General features: G+C 40.0%; 1 protein-coding gene across 1 annotated transcript in view; it reads right to left on the reverse strand.

Annotated features, from left to right (window-relative positions):
• LOC103252497 (probable E3 ubiquitin-protein ligase HECTD4) overlaps positions 1-24949 on the reverse strand; it is a 60774-nt gene that overhangs the window by 23068 nt on the left and 12757 nt on the right. The window contains exons 6-8 of the mRNA XM_021709129.1: positions 21419-21589; positions 4699-4891; positions 1465-1623 (exon numbers count right to left, since the gene is read on the reverse strand). Coding sequence (XP_021564804.1) covers positions 1465-1623; positions 4699-4891; positions 21419-21589 — 523 coding nt within the window. The remainder of the gene's footprint in view (positions 1-1464; positions 1624-4698; positions 4892-21418; positions 21590-24949) is intronic.

The raw sequence follows: 24949 nt of genomic DNA on the forward strand, positions 1-24949 counted from the left end.
TTTTTTTATTTATTGTAGAGATGAGGTCTCGCTGCCCAGGCGGGTCTCGAACCCGCAGGCTCAGGCAATCCACTCACCTCAGCCTCCTAAAGGCACAGGATTACAGGCTGAGCCACCGAGCCCGGCTTATCCTTTTATTTTTTACAACTGGGAAAACTGTATACTCTGGTTCCTCTTTAGATTGTATAAGTCTTTTGCCTTTTACAATTGGAAAGCTGAGGCTCAGAGGGGTTAAACGATGTTCCTAAGATAGAGAGCTAGAAAATGATAAGAGGAATATTTTCTTATCTTATATTTATTCTATTTAACTATGTGCATATTCTGAAGCCAAAACCACATTAATCACCACTTTAATTTCTAGTGTGTCCCCCTTATAAAAACATACGTACATTTAAAACAATACATTTTTTACAAATAGTATTTTCTCTCCTACATTGTTTGCTTAACGTTTTGTATATGTATCCTGAAATGGAGGTGTTTTACATACTTATTTTAATAACTTTGGAATTCTACAACAGTGAGTAGAGCTCTAGCTATGTCATCAGTAAATAATGTAGTAGAAGATTATTTTATTTCCTAAAACTTTGCTGAACTGATTATTATTTCTAGTAATTTTACAGGAGGATAGTTTTCAAAAGTATACTATTATGTCATCTACAAAAAAACTGTATTTTTTAATTCTCCTAGCCTATAACTCTATTGGCAATTATTTTTTTGTCATCAAAGAGCTATTACAAACTACTATTTAACAAAGTAAGTTTAAAATAATTAATGGAGCGGGCTTGGTGGCTCAGCCTGTAATCCCGTGCTTTGGGAGGCTGAGGTGAGTGGATTGCCTGAGCCCATGGGTTCAAGACCTGCCTGGGCAACTTGGCGAGACCTCATCTCTACAATAAATCAAATATCAGCTGGGCATAGTAGTGCACGCCTGTAGTTCCAGCTACTTGGAAGGCTGAGGCAGAAGGATGGCCAGAGCCCAGTAGGGTCAAGGCTGCGGTGGCCGGGAGCGGCCACTGCACTCCAGTGTGGGTGACAGAGTGAGACTGTAACTCAAAAACAATAAAATAAAATAAAATAATTAATAGAAGGCTGGGCATGGTGGCTCATGTCTATAATCCCAGCACTTTGGGAGGTCGAGGTCAGAGGACAGCCTGAGCCCAGTGATTCAAGCCCAGCTTGAGCAACTTGGTGAGACCTTATCTCTACAATAAATCCAGAAGAATTAGCTGGGTGTGGTGGCGTACGCCTGTAGTTCCAGCTACTTGGAAGGTTGAGGCAGAAGGATTGCCTGAGGTCAGCAGGTCAAGGCTGCAGTGGCTGGGAGTGTGCCACTGCACTCCAGCCTGGGCAACAGAGTAAGACTCTGACTAGAAAAAAATAAAGTAAAATAATTAATAGAAAAGCCTTAAATTTCAGAATTTGAGATATAAATTGGAGACAGTGCCTCAAGTAAAACTCACTTACTTTTTAAGGATGACAAACCGCTTGTTCCACCAAAAAGAGAGCGGGTAGCAGAGCTGCCTGACCCCCCTGGAGGTGGCACCAGCATCACCAAGTACGTGCCACAGGTATATATGGGTGTCTTCCGTAGCATTTTCAGAGGTAGCCCACAGCTAGTATTTGCTGGAGAAAGGAATGAAAATGCTAAGTAAAAATATTTTACATAGAAGTTAATTTGATTACCACAACAGGCTAGGTACAATGAGAGAGCCTCATACTAAAACAAAGATATACCCAGATTAGAAATACAGAACAAGTAGTAAAAGTAAAGGAAAAAAGAATTATCAAACTATCTTCTAGCTCCAGAGCCTGGTCCTAAGCCTCATGTAAGATGGTCTGAACATTTCTTGAAGGTGTTTACAATCTTTAATATGCCTTCATATCTCTAAACATTCTTTCAGAAGAAATAATCCTCACATGGACTAAATCTTAAAATAAGACAAGAATCCTACTGTTTGTGTTTCCCGTAGAAAACTGATACAAGTTGAGTACCCTTATCTGAAATGCTTGGAACCAAAAGGAGTATTTTGGATTTCAGATTTTGAAATATTTGCATTATACTTACTGGCATATACTTACTGCATTATACTTACTGAGCATTCCTCATTTGAAAATCTGAAGTCCAAATGCTTCAGAAGTATTGCCCTTAAGTGTTACATCAATTTTAATGCTCAAAAAGTTTTGGATTTTGAAGTGTTTCGAATTTTGGATTTTTAGATTTGGGATGTTCAACCTGTACTCCAATCAATATTTTTTTTCTTCATTTTATAAAGAACAAATTCTTGACAGGTTTGTATTATTACATTAATTGCAAACAGCCTTGAACATGAAATCAACCAAAAATTTCAACCTAATAAAAGATTTCACAATATCTATCACAAAATAATTTTATACCTGCATGATTTATTATAACTCATTATATATATTTTTTCCTTTAGGGCTAATGACATACACTACCATTAAGAAAATAATTACTGTTTCTAATCAAGAAGTATAAAATGTATTTTAATCTTACTAGCATATCTGAAATGTGAAGTGAATTTAAGGATTTTCTATAGACTAGCCTAGTGAAAATTGATGATGTCAACAGAAAATCAATTACAGTGCTTTACTTAGAAAACTGACAGGCTATAAAATATAACCAATTATTCATAGCCTAGATAGATCAAAAAATTGTTTTTAGATGCTTTACATTAGAAAAATGAGTAAAATGAAACCTAATCTATCTGATATTTGTTTTAATGCTTGTATTTCTAGAAAGCTTCATTTATTTTTTAAACTGCAGCACCCAGCAAAAATATTCTTCATTCAGGACATAAATTCAGGAGCATAAATTTCTATTGGTAAGAAACCCCCAAAAGGGCAATGATTGGAAAACTATAAACTCTATGAACACAACATTTTCACCAAGCTGTTTTTTAATATACATACTCTTATTAACATGGTAATAGATGTTAGTTTATCATGGAATAAAAACTTCTAGGATCCCTAAATGTTCACTTAATTTTCAAAAGTTTACTTAGAAACTGGTGAATTTTAAATGTAGTAACATCATGTCAAATAAATACACAGAGAATATATATGAAAATATGTCCATTGCTTTGCTAAGCTATGATCTGGCCATGTGGCTCTTTGAGCTATGGTCGCCATGTTTCCTAACTTTGGCCTCCCTCCCCTACGTTGGAGAGGTAAATCACTTATCTCTCTCGAATTTACTTTCTAAATAAACTATATTTTTCAATTTAAAAAAAGAGAATATATTTAAAAATACAATGAGACCACATGTTAAGAACACAGACACCAGTTTCCACAGAATTCTATTAATAAATATGCCCTTGCCTTCTGAGGTCTGTTTTTGATATTGTACATATTTTCTTCTCCAATAAACATTCCTTTATTATTTCCACTGTTTAGGGTAGGTTTCAATTTTCTCCCAAGGGACAAACCCAGAGCAAGCCTTCAGCTTGTCATAAAAATGTTTATTAAGGTTAAAAAAAAAAAAAAAAAGAACCTGCCTTCTACAAAGTATTCTCTCCAACTCAAATTATCCACTTACCCAATTTAAAATAACTATTAACAGTTTCCTCACTTATATTTAATATAATAGAGATCTGTGAAAATAAAATACTATCTTTAAATTCTAGTATGGACTAGTAACTATTTACTTTGGCAGTCTCTTAGTGAATTAACCACAAATATTTTCTCTTACTAGCATTTCAAACTATAAAAGAAAGCATAAAATTACATTACATTCATTGAATGCATATTAACTCTGATACTTTTTTATATATGGCATCTTTTTCTAACTTCATCTTTTACAACAGTTCATAGTTTATTATAAACCCAGGTATTTGGTATATAATCTGTAAAAACTTCCAGAATAATGATTCTTAACTTTTTGGGGGGCATAAATGACTTTGAAAATCTGATGAAAATTTTAACAAATATATATAAAATATCATTTAAAGCTTTGGAGGAGTATGTTTATTAACCTCATAAAGGTTTACCAGGGTAAGAACACCTGCTGTAAAAGAGCAGAATAGAATATATAGTATGCTACTTTTCAAAGGTAGAAAATAAGAACACATAAAGTTGATTTTAACCGTATTTGCATAAAGAAACCCTAGGACAATAAATAAAAACTAATAAATATAACTACCTGGGGGGGAAAGGGTAGGAGTAGACTACAGAATACACCAACATGGTAGAAATAAGACTCCTCTGCATATATATGTATTTTTACATTATTTTGATTTTCAAACTCTGTAAATGTATTATCTATTTTAAAACATTAAATTACAAAAACAAAATGATAAAATCAAAAAAAACAAAATCTCTCCTATAGAAGGTTTATCTTTTACTTGCTTGGCCAAGATTGTATTTAGTGAAGATGATGTTAAATCATATGCTAAACATGAAATCAATTCATTTATACTAACAGTAATGATAACAGGGTGTTTTCAGTTAAAGGTAGAGCTCTTCTGAATTATTACAGGTTCATGAGAATTCATGTTCATAGCCCTCAACTTGTATTCACTTGGAATAAAAAACTGGACAATGACTGGAAGAGCAAATAAGAGGAACTATGGCAAAGGAAATCCCTATGTACTGCACAGATTAAGCGTTCAATAAAAAATAACTAAACAGAAGGAGCCCTATATACAAGGAAACAAATCTGGGAAGTTCTTAGCAACATACCTGCCTGATCTTCTTTCAGTGTGTTGGAGATGGTGGAGCCAGTCAGGGCAGCAAGCGTTGCTGACGGGGAGGCTCTGTACCGAGAAAGTCTACTCAGAAGCATCTCGTTAATGCTTTTTGCAGACTCGCCCTCTTTTCTCATTAGAATTGTGCGTTCCTGAAGTGGGTTGGCTACAAATACACCATTTTCAACCTAATTAAAAAAAAAAAAAAGAGGTCCTAAAATGATATCTGTTTCCATTTAGTTGGTAAATTTCTACTTGAGAATGACATTATTGTGACTAGTTGCTCAAAAATATTTCAAACACTGCACCTGAGTAGATGTATACCTCAAAACTCGAGTATTCTATAGCAACTACTGTGAACAAAAGAGGCTATGCTAAGTTTGAGAGCTTTCATTTTTCATAATAGCCCAGATTCTAAGTGTAATAAGCCTAGTTTAATAGATTCTATGAAAAGTTGTCGATTAAAATTCCTTACACTGAATTCCACAGGCAATGCTCACTAATTACATGCCTCTGACAGGTACAAGTAAAATGAAAGGAAAACAAATCAATCAGTCTTTGATTTACTATTAAGGACAACTATGAGGATAATGTCTCCTTGAAATATAATTAGTGGCTAAAATCCAAACTGTATATTAAAAGTAGTTAACATTAGCACCAGCTGCCGGGGTTCTGGCAGAGCTATCTTAGACAAAGACAGACTGCTAAAAATACACGTCAACTTCAACTGGATCTTTGCTGGTGTCTGGCAATTCTTTCATTCATCACTTGATTATTCCCCAGAAAAATCTCTGGAGTGGTGACTCCAAAATTCCTTGGCCAATTCTGAGTTTGACTTACATCAGACCACCTGGCTTGCTTTATTGCTAAAAAGATGCAGTCCGCTTTTCTGTTTCTCCCACTCCTCTCTCTTCCAACCCAAGAGTTTCTGAACCCAGGCACACTTATTCGTCCTTTCCTCTGATTCAGAGGAAGAAGATTCATGTTTAAGATTAACCCTTCTACTTCTGCCTCAAATCTGTGCTCTTCTCTGTCTCTTCATCATCAGTGTATCCCTTGCTATTAACTTTGTCTTGTTTTCCAATATCCACAGGTCTCTGAGACCTTAAAACTATGGTAGCCCATTCAACCAACTTCCATTCACTGTCAGATGTGTCAAATATCCTACTGCTGCCCCCTTATAGACTCAGGTTCCTGGATCTGGCTGGAGACTCAGAAACTGGTCTTGGTGAAGACAGGCAGGACTGGCCTGAGGCTGTGGGGCATGAAGATAAGAGGAAAAGGAATGCAAAGTGGCAAGTCTTCAGAAGCAAAAAGAAAGCAAAGGAGTCCAAAGAGAAAGGTTGGTAACAGAAGGAAGAGGCATGAGAAAGTCAGCAAATTTGAAAATACAGCCAGGAAAGACTCCCAAAGGTGGTGTACATAGTGAAGGAGTCTTTTATGACATATTCACAAATGTCAAAGAAAAATAATTGTTAGAGTCCAAAAACATTGTTTTAATTTCCTCACTCTCTGCTTCTTCAGCCTCTGAAGTGCTGGTCTCTGAACTCAGCACCTTCTAATGAGCAGACATTCCTGATAACCCAAACCAAAACCATCAAGTTCTCTTTGACTTCCTAGCCAGTAAAGTCATGGCTGCCAGGCTTCTTGGGAAGTTCCTTTCTCAGTCTTGTGGTTAGAACACAAACCTGGTTTGTTTCTTTTTAACATGAACACTTAAATATCTGTGTAAGGTACTCACTGTGCTAGTGAGTGAGGCCAGCATAGTCCCTGCTCTCCCTCCTCTCTCATCTTTGCTGGTCCACATCTCCATTTGATTAAGTGGGAGCTTCCCCCTGGTGTCCAAGACCTTCTCCTGGAAGAGTCTTTTCTTATCATTCAGATATCATGCAGAATGCCACCTCCTCAAAGAGGCCTTCCCTGATTACCAATCCAAAAAAAGAATCTCTCCCAAATCCCCCAAGCCAGAGGACATCATGCTGTTTTGTTATCTGCACAGCACTCACCACTCTCTCGAATTATTTTACTTATTAATTCATTTATTTTTTGCCCTTCACCTTGCCCCGCCCCGACTGATGCTACACCTTCCTGAGAGCAGAGATCCTGTCTGCCTTGTTCACTATAACATCCTCAGCTCTCGGGAGACATTCAATAAATACTTAATGCCTTGTTGAATAAACAAATCAATGCCCTCCCCCAAACTCAATGCCAATCTCTCTGTGGTGACTCCCACATTTCCATCTACAAACTCATCCTTGCTACTAAGACCTAGTCTCACTCTTTAACCACCCCTTACCCTCCCACCCACATTTCTACTTGAACAGTCTCCTATCACCTAAAATTTTACATGTCCGCATCTTATGCATTGTTTATCCCACCCTCCTGCCAGATTAACCTTTAGCAGGCATAGCTCTATTTATGCTGCACAATTCTAAATATAACCCCCTTCAAAGGCATCCAAGATAAAAATCAATCACTTTAAACTTGGCAGTCAAAAGCATTTCTCAATCTGACTGTATGAGAAAACCAATAGATAACTAAAAAAAATTAAAAACCATATTATTGTATTTAAGTACTTAAAAAATACTGAAAAGAGAAAAGCTGATAAAGCATCTGTGAGACACAAGTAGGACTGAGGTTTGGTGCACAGACAATAAATCTGCTGGGAATCCCTACTTCAGCAAAGAAGCTCTTCATGGGTACAGAGCTGCTGATTTGGGGAAAAGGGAAAGAGCAGGGAGGAATGAGAAGCAGCCCAGGGTTTGTCGTGACAAGGGCTTCCATTCTGGCACGCACCCTGGTCCAAGCTACCATCATCTTAAGAAGGATGACTAAACAAGCCTCCCTAACTCTCTCCTCACTTCCATCTGTACCCCAAAGGTTTACTCTTCTCGTAGCCAGTGACCATTTAAAAATGTAAATGAAACCATGTCCCACCTGTTTAAAACCCTGCAGTGGCTTTCCAACATACTTAAGATAAAACCTGCACCATGGATAAGGTCCCATAAGGACCAATGTCTGCTGAGCTCCTCGGCCTCATGTGCCTCAACTTAACCCTTGCTTACTATGTTTTCAGCCACACTGGGCTTCTGTCACACCTCCAGAATATCATGCTTCCTCCAATTCTAGGCTTTGGTATTTGCTGTTTCCTCTTCTTGGACTATCCATCTATTCCAGTTCTCCTAGGACTGTCCTGGTTTTAGCAATGGAAGTCCCATGTCCTGAGAAATCCCTCAGTCCTAAGTAAACTGGGATGGCTTCTTATCATTCAGGCCTCAGCTCAAGTGTCTTCCCTGCCACCTCTACTAAAGTAGCTGCCCACTTCCACCCATGCACTCCCTATTACATTGTCCTGTTTTATTTTTTCCCCAGCAGTTATCACTAGCTGAAATTATTTTGTTCTTGTTGTTTACCTTTTTATTTGTCTAACTTCCCACAATCTAATATAAGCTCCATGAAAATAAAGGCTGATTTACTCTGTTACCCGATCAACAGACAGGGCAATATAGTAGGTACTCAATCATTACTGAATGAATAAAGGGTAGCTTAGTTATCAGGATCACAACTGGAAGAAAATAACAAATCCTTAGGAAGAAAGGGAAAGAGATCTAGTGTGTCCATTACTACATGACCATATCTTTAGGAAGGTACATAAAGAGAGCAAAATAGCAATAAAATTGCCACCGAGCTGGGCTCGGTGGCTCAGCCTATAATCCCATGCCTTTGGGAGGCTGAGGTGAGTGAATTGCCTGAGCCCGCGGGTTCGAGACCCGCCTGGGCAGCAAGACCTCATCTCTACAATAAATCAAAAAAAAAAAAACAAAGTCAGCCGGGCGTGGTAGCACATGCCTGTAATTCCGGCTACTCAGAAGGCTGAGGCGGAAGGATCGCCGGAGCCCAGCAGGTCGAGGCTGTGGTGGCTGGGAACGGCCACTGCACTCCAGTCTGGGCGACAGAGTGAGACTCCAATTCAAAACAAAATAAATAAATAAAAATTGCCACCGACTCTAACCACCAAAAATACTCCCAGCAGTTTATAGAGAGCACATGGAGGCAAAAGACCTCTCAAATCAAAACAGAAGTGAGGATTTTTTCCTTAAGAACTCTGAGAGGAGTACGGGCTTGGTGGCTCAGCCTGTAATCCTAGCACTTTGGAAGGCCAAGGTGAGTAGATTGCTTGAGCCCGCAGGTTCGAGACCCACCTGGGCAACTTGGCGAGACCTCATCTCTACAATAAATCAAAAATTAGCCGGGTGTGGGAGCGTGCGCCTATTGTTCCAGCTACTTGGAAGGCTGAGGTGGAATGATCACCGGAGCCCTACGGTGGCTGGGAGCATGCCACTGCACTCCAGTCTGAGCGATAGAGTGAGACTCCAACTTCAAAAAAAAAAAAAAAAAAAAGAAAAGAAAGCATGATGCAAACAGAGGCTTGATAAGCACTTGCCCTTTTAAAAAGCTTCTTGCTGAAAACCAGCCTTCATGATGTCAAAGAGGTTCAGCTTAGATAACTGAATAATGGGTGCTAAGTGGAGAGAGATCCTGGAAGATGAGAGGTTATCTTCAATGTCACAGCCCCTGCCAAGCTCCCAGCTGAATGAAGCCGCATGTATGACCTCAGCTTCACCACGTAGAGACAAAGAACCACCCAACGGAGCCCAGCCAACCTATAACCCACTGTTGTTTGAAGTTGTTTAGTTTGGGAGCAGTCTGTTGAGCAGCAGTAGATAACTGAAATACTCTAACATCAGAGAAATTCTGTAATCAAAGTGTTAGCGGTCATTTTATATTAATAATAGTTTAAGTTAGGTGAATATTCTCTACATTCTATTTCTCTGCATCATACTTCTACAGTCTACCTTTTATAGTGATATAGTTATCTAATTCCATGATGAATTATTAAGAAATCATTCTGAGAGATAAACACAGCTAGTTAGATTCTACCTTCAACTGGGTGCAGGGGCTCATGCCTATAATTCCAGTACTTTGGAAGGCTGAGGTGAGAGGATTGCCTGAGCCCACGGGTTTGAGACCAGCCTAGGCAACTTGGCGAGACTTCATTTCTTTTTTTTTTCTTTTCCTTTTTTTTTTTGAGTTGGAGTCTCACTCTGTCACCCAGACTGGAGTGCAGTGGCTGCTCCCGGCCACCACGGCCTCGACCTCCTGGGCTCCGGCGATCCTTCCGCCTCAGCCTTCCAAGTAGCTGGAACTACAGGCACACGCTACCACACCCGGCTAATTTTGATTTATTGTACAGATGAGGTCTCACCGAGTTGCTCAGGCGGGTCTCGAACCCACGGGCTTAGGCAATCCACTCACCTCACCCTCCCAAAGTGCTGGGATTACAGGCTGAGCCACCGAGCCCGGCTACTTCATTTCTACAATACAAAAAAAAAATTACCCGGGCATGGTGGCATGTGCCAGTAGTTCGAGCTACTTGGAAGGCTGAGGCTGAAGGATCGCCTGAGCCCAGCAGGTCAAGGCTGCGGTGGCTGTGAGCATGCCACTGCCCTCCAGCCTGGGCTACAGAGTGAGACTCCAACTCAAAAAAAAAAAAAAAAAAAAAAAACACCTTAAAGAAAAAATAAATAAATAAAGCCGGGCTTGGTGGCTCAGCCTGTAATCCCAGCACTTTGGGAGGCCGAGGTGAGTAGACAGCCTGAGCCCGCGGGTTCGAGACCAGCCCGGGCAACTTGGCGAGACCTTATCTCTACAATAAAAAAAAATTAGCTGGGTGTAGTAGTGCACACCTGTAGTTCCGGCTACTTGGAAGGTTGAGGCAGAAGGATTGCTGGAGCCCAGCGAGTCGACGCTGGGGTGGCCGTGAGTGTGCCACTGCCACTCCAGCCTGGGTGACAGAGTGAGACTCCAACTAAAAAACAAAACCAAACAAAACTAATATATGGTCACTCCGGGAGATCTGGGGAAAAACGAAAGCTGTAAATAAGAAAATAAAAGTCACTATTTTTTTTTTTTTTTTTTTTTTAAGGGTAACCAGTTAATGTTTTCAGTTCTAGCTTTTAAAGAAACTATAGATAGCTTTGGGTGCTGCACATTACCACTGGGATCAAGAAAAGGATGTGTCACCAATTAAAAAAAATATATATCCTGGGACTGAATTCCAGCACTTTGGGAGGCCATTATGAGAGGATCACTTGAGGCCAAGAATTCAAGACTAGCCTGGGCAACAAAGCAAGATCCTCCTCCATCCCTACCAAAGAAAAAAGAAAATAAAAATAATTAGCCAGGCATGGTTGTGAATGCCTATAGTCCCAGTTCCTTGGGAGGCTGAGGCCAGAGGACTGTTTGAGCTGAGGAGTTTGAGGCTGCAGAGAGCCATGACTGTGTCACTGTACTCCAGCCTGGGAGACAGAATGAGACCTTGACTCTTTAAAAAAAGAGAAAAAAGGAATATATCCTGAAGCTGCTCGCTTTTTACCAACTACACTTCACCCTCAGTCCAACACAATCATCTTTCACCTGATATGCTGCAATAACCTGCTACTGGTTCCATTTTTCCCCCTTTTCCATGCTGTGTTCATTTTTAAAAAGTTTTATTATAAAAGTTTTTATAATAATACAAAAATATATACAAAAAGAACAAGTAATACTCATTTATTATCATTTAGACATAGTTATCAAGATTTTTCCATATTTGCTTCATCTCTCCCAAACATTGTTATTTCACCCCTACCCATTTCCAGTGTGCATTGCTAAAAACATATTTTCTTAAATAACTACAATGTAATCACACTGATTATTAGCAATAATTCTTGATATCATCTAATATTGAGCCAAATTTTCTCAAAAATACTTTTTTATAGTTTGCTTTGATTCAGGAATCAAACAAGATCCACATATTACATACATTTGGCTTAAGTTTCTTCTATGGTTGTTTAGTTGCTAAGAGTCTTCAAATCTGGCAATAGTCTATTCTTGACCCAAAAGGTACAATGAACCTTTAAAACAAGATCCCATCACCTTCCTACTTAACACTCTCCAGGAGCTTCCCATCTCACTTGGAATAAAATCCAAACACCTTGCAAGGCCCTACAAGTTAGGGTGCTGGTGAACTCTCCAACTTTATTTCCTGCCACTCATCTCTCATCACTCCCCTGGAGACACATGGACCCTCTTGCTGTTCTTCCCAGCATGTCAAGCTCACCCATATCTCAGAGGCTCCACACAGGCCGTTTTCTATCTGTAATGCTCTCCTGCCAGATCTTCACATGCTTCATTCCTTTATCTTACTCAGGTCTCAGCTCAAATATCACCTCCTTAGAGTATCACAGCTTGAAACTGTGCTTCTACCTCTTCCCCTGGAATGTAACCTTCAAGAGGACTTGGATCTTGTCTCATCTACGCTGTATCATCAGCTCCTAGGTGCTAATTGGCATAGCCTTCCATAATGTTGAAGAGAGATGAATGAACAAACGCAGACATAGCTGTCTATACTTGGGGCTACTGCATGAAGTGCCCAGGACTCATTAAGTAGGGTTTTATGAAAGCTTCCATTTGTATACAGTGGGCTGAGATCACAAACACACCACAAAATAAAAATGGTAGGAAAAAATATCTTGTGAGGTATGTTATTGAGGGGATTCAAATATCCAATGAGGGATGAAGCCAGATGGTTCACGGCTTAACTGCACCAGCACACAGCAGCAGCAGCAGCACCTGCTGTTATCTTTTGGAATTACAGTTACAGGGTTCCAAGAGAGGAGTAAACAATCAGGCTGTTGTTTGTTACTGTGGGTGGGAGAGAGGTCACCTTCTGCAAAAGTAAATAAAATTGATGAGCAGCAAATGGCATAGGCCCCAACCTAATTGTCTGAACTAGCTGGCCAAACTTCCCAGCGTGGGCTTTTCCCATCACCTTGTTCATACTTTCTCCCCATTAGAGTTTATTTTTCAACTTCTGCTCATTTGCTATTTATTAGATGCTCAGCTCAAGTCCCAACAACTCCATTAAAATCTTCCCACAATGAATTTTACTTTGGCCGAGAGTGTGCCACTGTACTCCAGCCTGGGTGACAGAATGAGACTCCAACTCAAAAAAAAAAAAAAAAAAAGCAAAGTAGAATTGCATCTCAATAACAAAGTAAGATACAGAAGAATGTGTGTAATAAACCATCATTTGTGTACAAAGCAGAAGAGGAAAACCAAAACTGAAAAGATACAGAAGAAATGTCAACCTCACTTGCCTCTGAGGAGGGAAACTGGGCTTGGAAGCAGGGTAGGTAAGAGACTTTTTGTACCTTCAGTATTATAACTATGTGAATATATTATCTATTTGAAAATATTTTTAAAACATTAAAACAATACAACTAGCACTAAATTTGGAGAGAAACTTATCAGTACTTTTCTTTCTTTTTTCATTTTTTTTTTCAGTGACAATGCTATCTTCTCTGCATTATTCCAATTTCGGTATCTCTGCTGCCAAGGTGAGCACTTATCAGTACCAGTACTTCTAAATATCGAAGTAAAAGCATAATTCACAGCAAATCTAATTCTTTCCAATAATTATCAATAGCCACATCTATGTGAAAAGTATCTATACTACTTAGAAACCCAAATTAATCATGAATTAGTAAAGAATTTCAGGGCTAGAATCCTATGACTCATCTCATCTAAAGCTTCATTTCATAGATAAAGGTTTCTGGCTGGTTTGACTCTGGTGATTCCCAGGAGGTCCATGGCTAAGTCCTATAATTTGTGAATTTTGAAGCAGGTGATTTTTCTTATCTATGCAATAATTTAAATTTTAAAAATAAAACAAAAATACTTCAAGATTGGGCTCGGTGGCTCAGCCTGTAATCCCAGCACTTGGGAGGCTGAGGTGAGTGGATTGCTTGAGCCCGTGGGTTCGAGACCCGCCTGGGCAACTTGATGAGACCTCATCTCTACAATAAATCAAAAAAAAAATTAGCCGGATGTGGTAGCGCACGCCTGTAGTTCCAGCTACTTGGAAGACTGAGGCGGAGTGAGACTCCAACTCAAAAAAAACCAAAATACTTCAAATGCCCCTACAGTCCACCTCATCACCCTCTCCAACTCCTCTTCTGCTTTCCCCAACCCTCTGGAGAGAATGACCTGTTCTCCCTCTTACCCTTGCCACCTTGCCCTCAACCAACTATATCTGGCCTCCACTCCTATTACTTCCCCATAATAGCTCTTCCTGAGGCTCCCAGTGGCCTCTGTATTCTACATTCAAAAGATTTTTCAGGCTGAATCATGACTTCTCAGCAGAATTTGTTGCTGTTAAACAATTTTTTTTTTTACAAAAATTTACTTTTTTAAAAGTTAATTTTTCTAAAAAGCCCATTGTTTTAAAACATACGAAAAGATGAATGGTGGCAAGTAAGCGTTGCTCCAACCAGTTCCATTCCCCAGAGGAACCAATGCTGCCAGTTTCTTGAGGTGCTTCATTCACTCATTCAGCAAATGTTTAGGCAAATCATTCACTCAGCAAATATTTTGTTGGCTCTGCCGAGAACAGAGCCAACAAAAGAGACAAAAATCCCTGCCGTCCTGGAGCTGACATTATAGACAGGGGAGATAGTCAATAAATAAGCAAATAAATGAGTAGCAATAAGAAGAAAGATAAGCAGGGCAAAAGGGATAAGAGTGGACAGGATTTCCTTTTCTTTTTTTGAGTTGGGGTCTCACTTTGTTACCCAGGTTGGAGTGCAGTGGCAGGACTGCAGCTCCCCACAGCCTTAACTTCCTGGGCTCAGGCAATCCTTCTGCCTCAGTCTCCCCAGTAGCCGGGCCTACAGGTGTGCACCACCATGCTCTACTAATTTTTTGACTTTTTTGTAGAGATGGGGTCTTGCTATGTTGCCTCAGCTGGCCTCAAACACCTGGACTCAAGTAATCCTCCCACCTCAACCTCCCAAAGTGCTGGTATTATAGGCATGAGCCACTGCTCCTGGCCTGGATTGTATTTTCTATAAAGTATTTTACATAGGATGGTCAGAAAGATCTTTCTTTTTTTTTTAATATGCAATATATCTTATTTGTATGTCTGTTTTAGAGTTGTGGGGTACAACTGAGGGTTTACAACATAAATAGGCATCATGCAGGTAAAGTTTGGGCTTCTAGCTGGCCCTCTCTCCCCCAGCAGTGCACCAGGTACCCACTGTGTTGCCACGTGCCTCTTCCTTCTTCCCTCCCTCTCTCCCTTGGCCAAGCCCTATGACTGCTGATCCCATCCTTGTGCTAATGTGACTAGTGTTCAGGGCCCGCTTATGAGTGAGAACATGCAGTATTCAGTTTAGAAAGGTCTTCTTGATAAGGTGATATTTGAGCAGATACATAAAAAAAATGAAAGAACAAGTCACATGGGTATCTGCAGGTCAGACATTCTAGCACAAAGGCCTGAGGTGGGAGCACGCTTGGTGTGTCTGAGTAAAATAAAAAGAAACTAGCTGTGGTTAGAGTAACGTGAACAAGGGGGAAGGTTAAGTGCAGGGTAATAGGTGCAGTGGGGCCCAAATCACATAGCGCCTTTATAGAAATAATGGGACATGGGATACATTTTGAATGTAGAACAGACAGCATTTATGGACAACATGAAAATTGGCAGGGGAAGGGAGAGGAGGAAGAGTCCAAGTGTGATACTCAAGGTCTCTGGCCAGCTCTGGAAGGACATAGATGCTGAAACAGGAAAGACTTCAGGAAGAGCACAGCTGAGGAAAAATATCAGGAGTTTGGTTGGGGGCATATTTAGCTTAAGGTGACTAACAGACCTCCAACTGGAGAATTCTAACCATCTGTGCACATACAAATACCCACATCAATATGTACCTAGAGGATAGCTTTGACTGAGCAGACAGGTTTCAGCTGAAAAGCAAGTGTGAGTATCATCAACACATACAGGTGTTTCAAGCCATAAAACAAGATGAGATCAACTAAGGAGTAAGGCAGTAGATAGAAGCAGAACAGAGAGAAGCCATTCTAGAAATAAAACTCAGAAAGAACAATCAGTGAATAGAAGCACTATGAGGTGTTCTCAAGCCAAGCTTCAAGAGTGGAGGAGTGATCAACCACATCAGATGCAAAGAGTCAAGTAAAAAGACCACCAAGACGACCACTGAATTTAGCAATGTGGACGTCATCTGGAAACTTAGTACGTGCTGTTTGATGGTATGATGAGGTTATAAGACTGACTGGAATGGGTTTAAAGAGGTAAAAACAGTAAGTGTAAGCACTTTTGAGAGTTTTGCTGTAAAGGAGAATCAAAAGATAGAGGATGCCTTGAGGTATCCAAGGGTGTAGATCAAGAGAGTTGGTTTTTTCTCAAGAAAGGAGATGTTTTATGCTTCATGGATAACCCATGGACAAAGGAAAGTTGTTAATGCAAGAGCAAGACAACTGCAGATAAAATCCACCCCCCCCCCACTTTTTATTACACAGCAGGTAGTGATATACACAGTGTTCTGAGACCAGTTTTTGTACTAAACAATGTAACCTGGAAATTAATCTACTTCAGTCTATGAAGATCTACCTCACCAGTTTTTGATGTCTACACGGCATTCCATCCTGTGACCGTACCACAGGCAGGGAGCTAGTGATCTGTATTTAGCCTCCTAAGTTAGCATTTTAGAAAAGCTGCTAAATGAGTGTTCAGTGACAACTAAAAACCTTTTTTAATGATGAAAAATTTCAAATATATGCAAAAACGGAGACCAGTATAATGAACCTCCATATACTCATGATGCAGATTCAATTAATGCCCAGATGTTGCCACATCTGTTTAACCTATCCTCTTTTTATGCTCAAGTATTTTAAAGTGTATCCCAGACATCATATAATTCCATTTCTGAATATTCTGAGTACTTCACTAAACACCTCTAAAAATAAGGACATTTTCTTATATGTGTTATTATCATACTTCAAAATTAAATTAAAACTAACCTCTTAGTTTCATCTTATATTCCTAATACTTTTATATTCAAATTTCAAATTGTCTCCAAAAAGTTTTTTTTTTTTTTTTAATTTTAACAGTTTGAGCCGGGCTGGGTGTCTCAGTCGTAATCCCGCGCTTTGGGAGGCTGAGGTGAGTGGATTGCCTGAGCCCACGGGTTCAAGACCCGCCTGGGCAACTTGGTGAGATCTCATCTCTACAATAAATCAAAAAATTAGCCGGGTGTGGTAGCCTGTAGTTCTAGCTACTTGGAAGGCTGAGGCGGAAGGATCACAGGAGCCCAGGAGGTGGAGGCTGCGGTGGCCGGGAGCGGCCACTGCACTACAGTCTGGGCGACAGAGTGAGACTCCAACTCAAAATAAAATAAAATAAAATTTTAACAGTCTGATTTGGACTTAAAAAATGATTCAAAGGCTGTTCTTTTCATCTAGAGCAGTCTCTTTCCTCCCCAACTTTTTATTTCATGTCGCAGGCAGGGACTATTTTAGTTGTTCTATTTCTTCCAGGGCAGGTATGAGTTTCTGATTACATAAGTATGTCTAAATATATTTTTATGTTGTTTGTACAACTAATTGATACTTTGGTTGAATACTGACTTCTGTGTTGAAAATCCATTTTCCTCAGAATTCTGAAAGCACTACTCCATTTTTGCATCCAGAGGTGCAATTGAATAGCCCAATACTTTTCTAATTCCCCATCATTTGTGTATAATTTTTTTTTTTAATTTCTGAAAGCTTTAGCATCATCTCCTTTATCCCCAGTAATCTAAAATTTCATGATGATATATCATGGTGTGGGCATTTTTCATTCACTGTGTCAAATACCTTTTAAATACACACACCAATGTCCTTCAGTTTCAAAGATTCCTTGTATTATTCTTGATCATGTTCTCCTCTTTATTTTCTGCTCGCTTTTGGCAAGATTTTAGATGAATAATTCCACTACATCTTTTATCTCTTCTCTTATATTTACTGTTCTTTATGAATTTGTCTTACTTTCTGGGAAATTTCTTCTTTAACTCTTTTATTAATTTTTAAATTTTGATAATAATAGTTTTAATTTCCAGGAGCTCTTTTTCATTCTCTGGTAACATTTTTTGGTGATATTGTGTTGTGTTTAATGAATGTAGTATCTGCTCATATCTCACAAAGAGTTTATGTTTATGAAGTTTTACTTTATTCTTTTTTTTGGAGTCACAGTCTTATTCTGTTATCCAAGATGGAGGACAGTGGCACAATGATCACAGCACACTGCAGGCCTGACCTGCTGAGCTCAGGTAATCCTTCTGCCTCAGTCTCCCGAGTAGTAGGGACTACAAGTGCAGATCACCACACTCAGCTAATTTTTTTTTTAAGAGATGAGGTCTTACTATATTTCCTGGTCTTGAACTCATGGGCTCAAATGATCCTCCCATCTCGGCCTCCCAAGTACGGGGATTACAGGTGTGAGCCACCGTGCCTAGCCCAGTTTTTTTTTTTAATTTGTTTTTCTCATTTAAAAGTTTCACATTAGAGGCTTTTCCTGACTTCTCTGGTGATCCTTGGTTTTCCTCACTTCTCTGGTGATCCCTGGCTGCTTTTTTTTTTTTTTTTTTTGAGTTGGAGTCTCACTCGGTCGCCCAGACTGGAGTGCAGTGGCCGCTCCCGGCCACCGCAGCCTCGCCTGCTGGGTTCTGGCGATCCTTCCGCCTCAGCCTTCCAAGTAGCCGGAATTACAGGCATGCGCTATTAGGGGGGAAAATATTTATTTAGAGTCATAGTCTCACTCTGTCGCCCAGGCTAGAGTATGCTTACAGCCACCACAGCCTCAACCTGCTGGGCTCAGGCAATTCTTCTGCCTCAGCCTTCCAAGTAGCTCCAACTACAGACACGCTCCACCACACGCGGTTAATTTTTTTTTTATTGTAGAGATGGGGTTTCATCAAGTTGCCCAGGCTGGCTCGAACCCATGGGCTCAGGCAATCCTCTCAGCTCAGACTCCAAGTACTGAAATTACAGGCTTGAGCTACCACACCTGGCCGGGAAAAATTTTAATGAACACAAAAGAGGGAATAGTATATGGAGTGCCCCATGTGCCCATCCCCTGGCTTCAATAATGATCACTATTTGACCAACCTGGTTTTACCTATTCCCCTCCCCTCCACACATACCTCTCCAAAGCTTGGGGTTTTGTTTATTTGGATTTTCGTTTTGTCTGTTCTTTTTTAACATGTCAGCACTAATCAGGAATTCTGTGGACATGATTGAGGCTTGCTAACTGGAAGACATCACTTGTGGATGATTCACTAGGAAAGTAAGACTTTTCCTTAGATGAACTCAACATTGGTATACAGAGGTCTTTCTTCCACGCTCATTCAGTTTTTTCAGAACATAAATATCTAGTCTTGTGCCTGGATAGCCAGCATCTGAGAGCAAATATGTGCACAAGGAAGGGGGCCAACAGGCCCTGATGTAAACTCTCAGTCTCCCACCTCATCTCACAGTGGCTCTGTGCCACATTTCATGCTTCCAATTCCCAAGATGCTCTAAGGTTGGGTGGGATGAGTCATGTTATTCCCCTGAACGTACACTTGTAGTCTTGGCTTTCACCATACTGAAGGATGGGAAAGGACACTATACTCTCTGTCTTCTAAAGTAGGAGGACAAGAGATACTGCCTAGAGTACATAAACAAGAAATAAAGGTTTAACTATAAGTTACAAAGATAACCAAAAGAAAAGCCAAAATGAATGAAACAAATATACTAGGAGGAATAAGAAAAGGAGGGGGAATTGAGCCAAATCCTCATTTACCATGGCAAAAAAATGAGAAAAATCAATGAACGATATCTGGAGTTCATAAGGCAAGAAAAAGAATATTAGCATTTTACTTAGAGGTATGAAGGTAACCCTTGAAGGACATGACTGCCCATAAGGAGCATGCTGGGTGGGAGGGATAAGGCAAGGGACTCCTGCATTTCATTATGAGCCTGTATCAAAGAAAACCATGTGGATTTGTTTGGTACAATTTTTCTTTTAAGAAAAACATATCAGGGAAAAGGAGAATTCTTCGATGTTCCCATTATTCTTAGGATAAAGGCCTAAATTCTTTAAGCAGTTGATAAGTCTGTTTAAAAACAAATTTTTTAAAAAAAGCTTTTCTGACAATTATGTATATATGTTCCATCTCTAGCAGACCAATTCAATGATTCACTCTGGCAGGGACATTTTATAAGAAAAGATAATGGTTAGAGAATACTGTGAAACTTGGTAGAGTAAAAAAGAATGTACGACTAAAGGTTACTAGACTCATGACCAATAGCTGGCGGGATGGATAAGTGGTTTCCCAGAACAAGTTTTAATCCTGTTAAAATGTATTAGAAAATTGCTTTGATGTTTTTCTTTTTTTACAGGAATGCTAATTTTTTCCCAGAAGGAGGCTATAAATTATATCATGACAAAAGATTTTGTCACAGACCTAGCTTGGGCAATTTTTTCTCTTACAAGTCTCTATCTGGACCAGTTCTGTCCACAGCTCTGTCCAACAGAACATTCTTCAATGATGGAAATGTTCTGTATCTTTGCTTATTCCATGAGACAGCCACTAGCTACATGCGGCTATTGAGCATTGAAATGTGGCCAGCAGAATTAAGCAACTAAAGCTTTCATTTTATTTAATTTTAATTGAAATGTAAATAGCTATGTGTGGCTAGTGGCTACTACACTGGATGGTGCAGGTCTAAACCACCTTGGCTCCTAGCCTCTTTTCTCTCCAAGCACTCCTTCTCTCTATAAGCCAGCCACTCGGGCTCATTTTCATTTCCTAAAACAGGCCTATTCCTGCCACAGACAGAGCCTTTGCACTCCTCTGGCACAGTCTTCCCTCGCTTACTCCCCAGCTTTTTCATCTGTTTAACTACTACTTGTCTTTCACTACCTAAAATTATCTTGTCTATTTATTTGCTCACTTGTATATGGTTAAGTTTTTTTGTCTCTCTACCACCATCACCCCAACCCAGCCAACCCTGGAGCAAAATACAAGTTCCATTTGGGCAGAACCCTGCCCACCCTGCCCATCACTGTATTTCTACCACCTGGACAGAACATTGTTTAGCTCTCAGTGATTTTTTTTTTTTTTAATTAGAGACAAGGCCTCACTCTGTTGCCCAGGCTGGAGGCAGTGGTGCAATTATAGCTCACTGTAGCCTCAAACTCCTGGGCTCATGTGTTCTTCCTACCTAAGCCTCTCAAGTAGCTGTGACAACAGGTACAAACCACCACTATGGCTAATTTTTTTTAAGAGATGTAGTTGTGCTACAATGCCCAGGCTGATCTCAAACTCCTAGCCTTAGTGATCCTCTTGGCTTGCCCTCCCAAAAAACTGGTATTACAGGCATGAACTACTGCACTTGGCTCTCAGCTAATATTTAATGGACAAATGTTTTCTCACAGTTGTAACTGTCATCTCTCTGAGACTCCCCATTTCTATATGTAGACCCATTCTTGCTACTGCAATTTTGTCCCCTATTTCCAACAGCCCCATGAGCATTTCTACTTAAATACCCCAGTATCTACACATCAAAAAAAATTAAATCCTCTGTTGCCAGATTAACCTTCAGAAAGATTGGCTTTATTTATGTCATACAACTCCAAATAAAGAAGCCCTCAAAGACATCTAAGAGAAAAACCAATTTTATGGAAACAGTGAACACATGGTACATACTACAAGGTTGTCAGTACCTTTACACATCAATATAAAAAGAAAGCAAATTGCAATGTTTCTGCAAAGATAAGACGGGAAAGTTAAACTTACCACAAGTTCAAAAATGTCCATGAAAACGGAATGTCCCTTTGGTGTTTTCTCATTCAGACTGGCAGGAGACCAGATCCAATAGAAGTAAGTACCATCTGAAGAGACATGCACGGTGCTCATGGTGCTGCCAACAGGGAGGTGGTTGGCTGGCATTGGCACCACCTGACACACCTGGATATGAAAGGGAGGAAATCATCATTAGCGTGACTATAAATTCTGATTAATTCTATCAGCACATTGTCAACACTATTAAGTCCAAGATGAGAATTCACTAGGCTTCCTGGTCAAGATAGAATTGATATTTACCTTTAAGAATAATATAAAACACTTGGCAAAAACCAGAAAAGCTTATACAACAGGCAGTAGGATAAATATGAACAGCCATGCTAACATAAGAAGATTCTTAAGATTAATTCAAATGACATTTTAATAGAAAAATGTATTTGCTGAATGCCTTGAATCCGTTATGCATGTGCTTAACACTTATTAAAACAAAATTTTAGAGAAATAGCACTTTTTGAAATTTCTTAAATAAATGAACTTAAGATCATTAATTATAAGACAGAAACTATGCCCTATTCATCTTTAAATCCCCAGCACCTCATTCAAAGTCTAATTCAACTTATTTAAATATGGAAGGAGCCAGACGTGGTGGCTCATGCCTGTAATCCCAGGCCAGGGCAGGACAATCACTTGAGGACAGGAGTTTGAGATCAGCCTGGGCAACACAGCAAGACCTTGTCTCTATCAAAAATAAGAAAACTTAGCTGGGCATGGTGGCACATGCCTTTAGTCCTAGCTACTTGGGAGGGCAATGTGGGAGGATCATCTGAGCCCAGGAGTTAGAGACTGTGGTAAGCTGGGATCATGCCACTGCACTCCAATCTGGATGACAGAGCAAGACACTATCTTTCAACAAAAATAAAATTTTAAATATGGAAAGAAGACACCTGTACATACATGTTTATTGCTGCACTATTCACAATAGCAAACACATGGAACCAACCCAGATGCCCATCAAAAGTGAACTAGGTAAAGAAAATGTGGTGCATATACATGATGGAATATCATGCACCCATAAAGAACAATATCATATTAACATCACAGCAACCTGGATAGAGTCTATGATTCTGAGTGATGTATCACAGAAACAAAGAACTGAGTATCACATGTTCTCACTCATAAGAGGACCTTGAACAATTATCATAATACTATAAGAAAAGGATTGGCAGTAGCGGGAAACTGCCGGGGGGTGAGGGGGGAGGCAGGATTGGCAGTAGTGGGAATCTGTGGTGGGGGGACACTTCATCAACAAGAATACCTGCATAATAAACATTTGTATACCTAACCCTGAATTGTACCCCACATCTTTAAAATAAAAAAATTAAAAGAGAAAAAAAAAGAACAATATCACGCCTTCACAGCAACTTGAATGCTGTTGGAGACTATCACATTAAGTAAACTATCACAGAAACAACAAACGGAATACCACATGTTCTCACTCATCAGTGGGCCCTGAATACTATTCACACTAGTACAAGGGTGAGACCAGCAAACACTGGACACTTCCAGGGGAGGGGGGAAGGAAAAAGGGAGGGGGGCACGTGACAACACACTGAGTACCTAGTACTATCAGGGGAAGAGAGGGCCAGTTAGAAACCCAAACTTGCTGGGTATGGTGGCTCATGCCTATAATCCCAGCAATTTGAGAGACTAAGATGAGAGGATTTCCTGAGCCCACGGATTCGAGACCAGCCTGGGCAACTTGGCGAGACCTCATCTCTATAATAAATCAAAAAATTAGCTGCACGTGGTGGTGTGCCTGTAGTTCTAGCTACTTGTAAGGCAGAGGCAGAAGAACTGCCTGAGTCCAGCAGGTCAAGACTGAGGCGGCCGTGAGTATGCCACTGCACTCTAGTCTGAGCAACAGAGTGAGACTTCAACTCAAAAAAAAAGCCCAAATGTCACCTGCATGAAACCTACTACTGTAGTAAATCCCCACTTGTATCCCACAACTCTAAAATTTTAAAAAAATGTTTTTAATGGGAGGAAGAAAAAAGAGATGGCAGAAGAAAGACAAGAGGGAAAGCTGAGGAAGACAGGGAGAAAGGAGAAACAAAGTAAAATAAGGCCCACAACAGATCCTAACTTGGCACGTGAGGGCTTATTGACATTCATCAAGTCTATCACGAGAAAAAGACAAATACCAATTCTATACATTAGACATGAAAGTACATGTTTCCAATACTAAACATCCTTCTGTTTCAGCATAATGAACAAATTGTACATCATTTCACATTAAATGTGTAGCTATATACTAATTTTCACCGCTAGAAATAAGCACTTAAAATATGGGAAAATGAGAACCCAAAAAAATGCTGGCTAGATTTAAAACAAAAATCCAGAAATAGAAGAGCTAAAAAAACCAAAATAAAAATAATTAGAGAAGGTCAGATGCCTTCAGGGAACAGTAAGAACAGTTTTCAACTACCCCATCACTTTGGGTGGGTCATTAGCTTTCCTAAGACTACTTTTGACCCCTCTACTTATTTCATATAAACTTTTCGCCAGACATGTTTCATTTAAGTCAAAAGTAAAAACTCACTTTTTGCTATAAACATACTTTAGATTTGCAGTGCCAGAAATCTAGAAAGTTGACAGCCACTAGCTGGCCTGTGCTATCCCCAAATTGTTCCCAATGCACATATCTAGTTAGTGACTGACAGCACTGCTTTCTTGGACAGTGTCAAAGTTTTTGCTACAACAGAGAGGAAACTGACATTGCTTCAAATGTAAACCATGTACTGAGATGTAACACCTGTTAAACACCCAGCCTTATAACTTCCATTTCAAATAATCATGAGACATTCTCAGCTGTCTGCATTCCTGACAAGAAGTTAGGTCAATTAAGCATCTATTTGTTAATTTATTCATTTTATTCACTCAACAATTATTATTATTACTATTATTATTAGTTGAGTTGGAGTCTCACTCTCTCACCCTGACTGAAGTGCAGTGGCCGCTCCTGGCCACTGCAGCCTCAGCCTGCTGGGCTCCAGCGATCCTTCCGCCTCAGCCTTCCAATAGCTGGAACTACGGTGTGAGCTACCACGCCCGGTTAATTTTTTTTATTTTATTGTAGAGATGAGGTCTTGCCAAGCTGCCCAGGTGGGTCTCGAATGCACGGGCTCAGGCAATCCACTCACCTCAGCCTCCCAAAGCGCTGGGATTACAGGCTGAGCCACCAAGCTAGGTCATCCAACAATTATTGAGCACTTATAACATGCTCTGGAGATGACAATGGTGAATAAAACTTGGTCCCAGTTCTCTAGGAAAGGCAGTTGAGTGGCAGACAAGTGCAGTGGCTCACACCTGTAATCCCAGCACTTTGGGAGGCCAAGCCAGGAAGACTGCTTAAGCCCAGGAGTTCAAGACCACCCTAGGCAACACAGCGAGACCTTGTCTCTACAAAAAATAAAAACTTAAGCCGGGCTCGGTGGCTCAGCCTGTAATCCCGCGCCTTTGGGAGGC

Source organism: Carlito syrichta, unplaced genomic scaffold (genome assembly GCF_000164805.1).
Source record: "Carlito syrichta isolate Samal-C Ts95f unplaced genomic scaffold, Tarsius_syrichta-2.0.1 Scaffold164274, whole genome shotgun sequence".
NCBI classification, from domain to species: domain Eukaryota; kingdom Metazoa; phylum Chordata; class Mammalia; order Primates; family Tarsiidae; genus Carlito; species Carlito syrichta.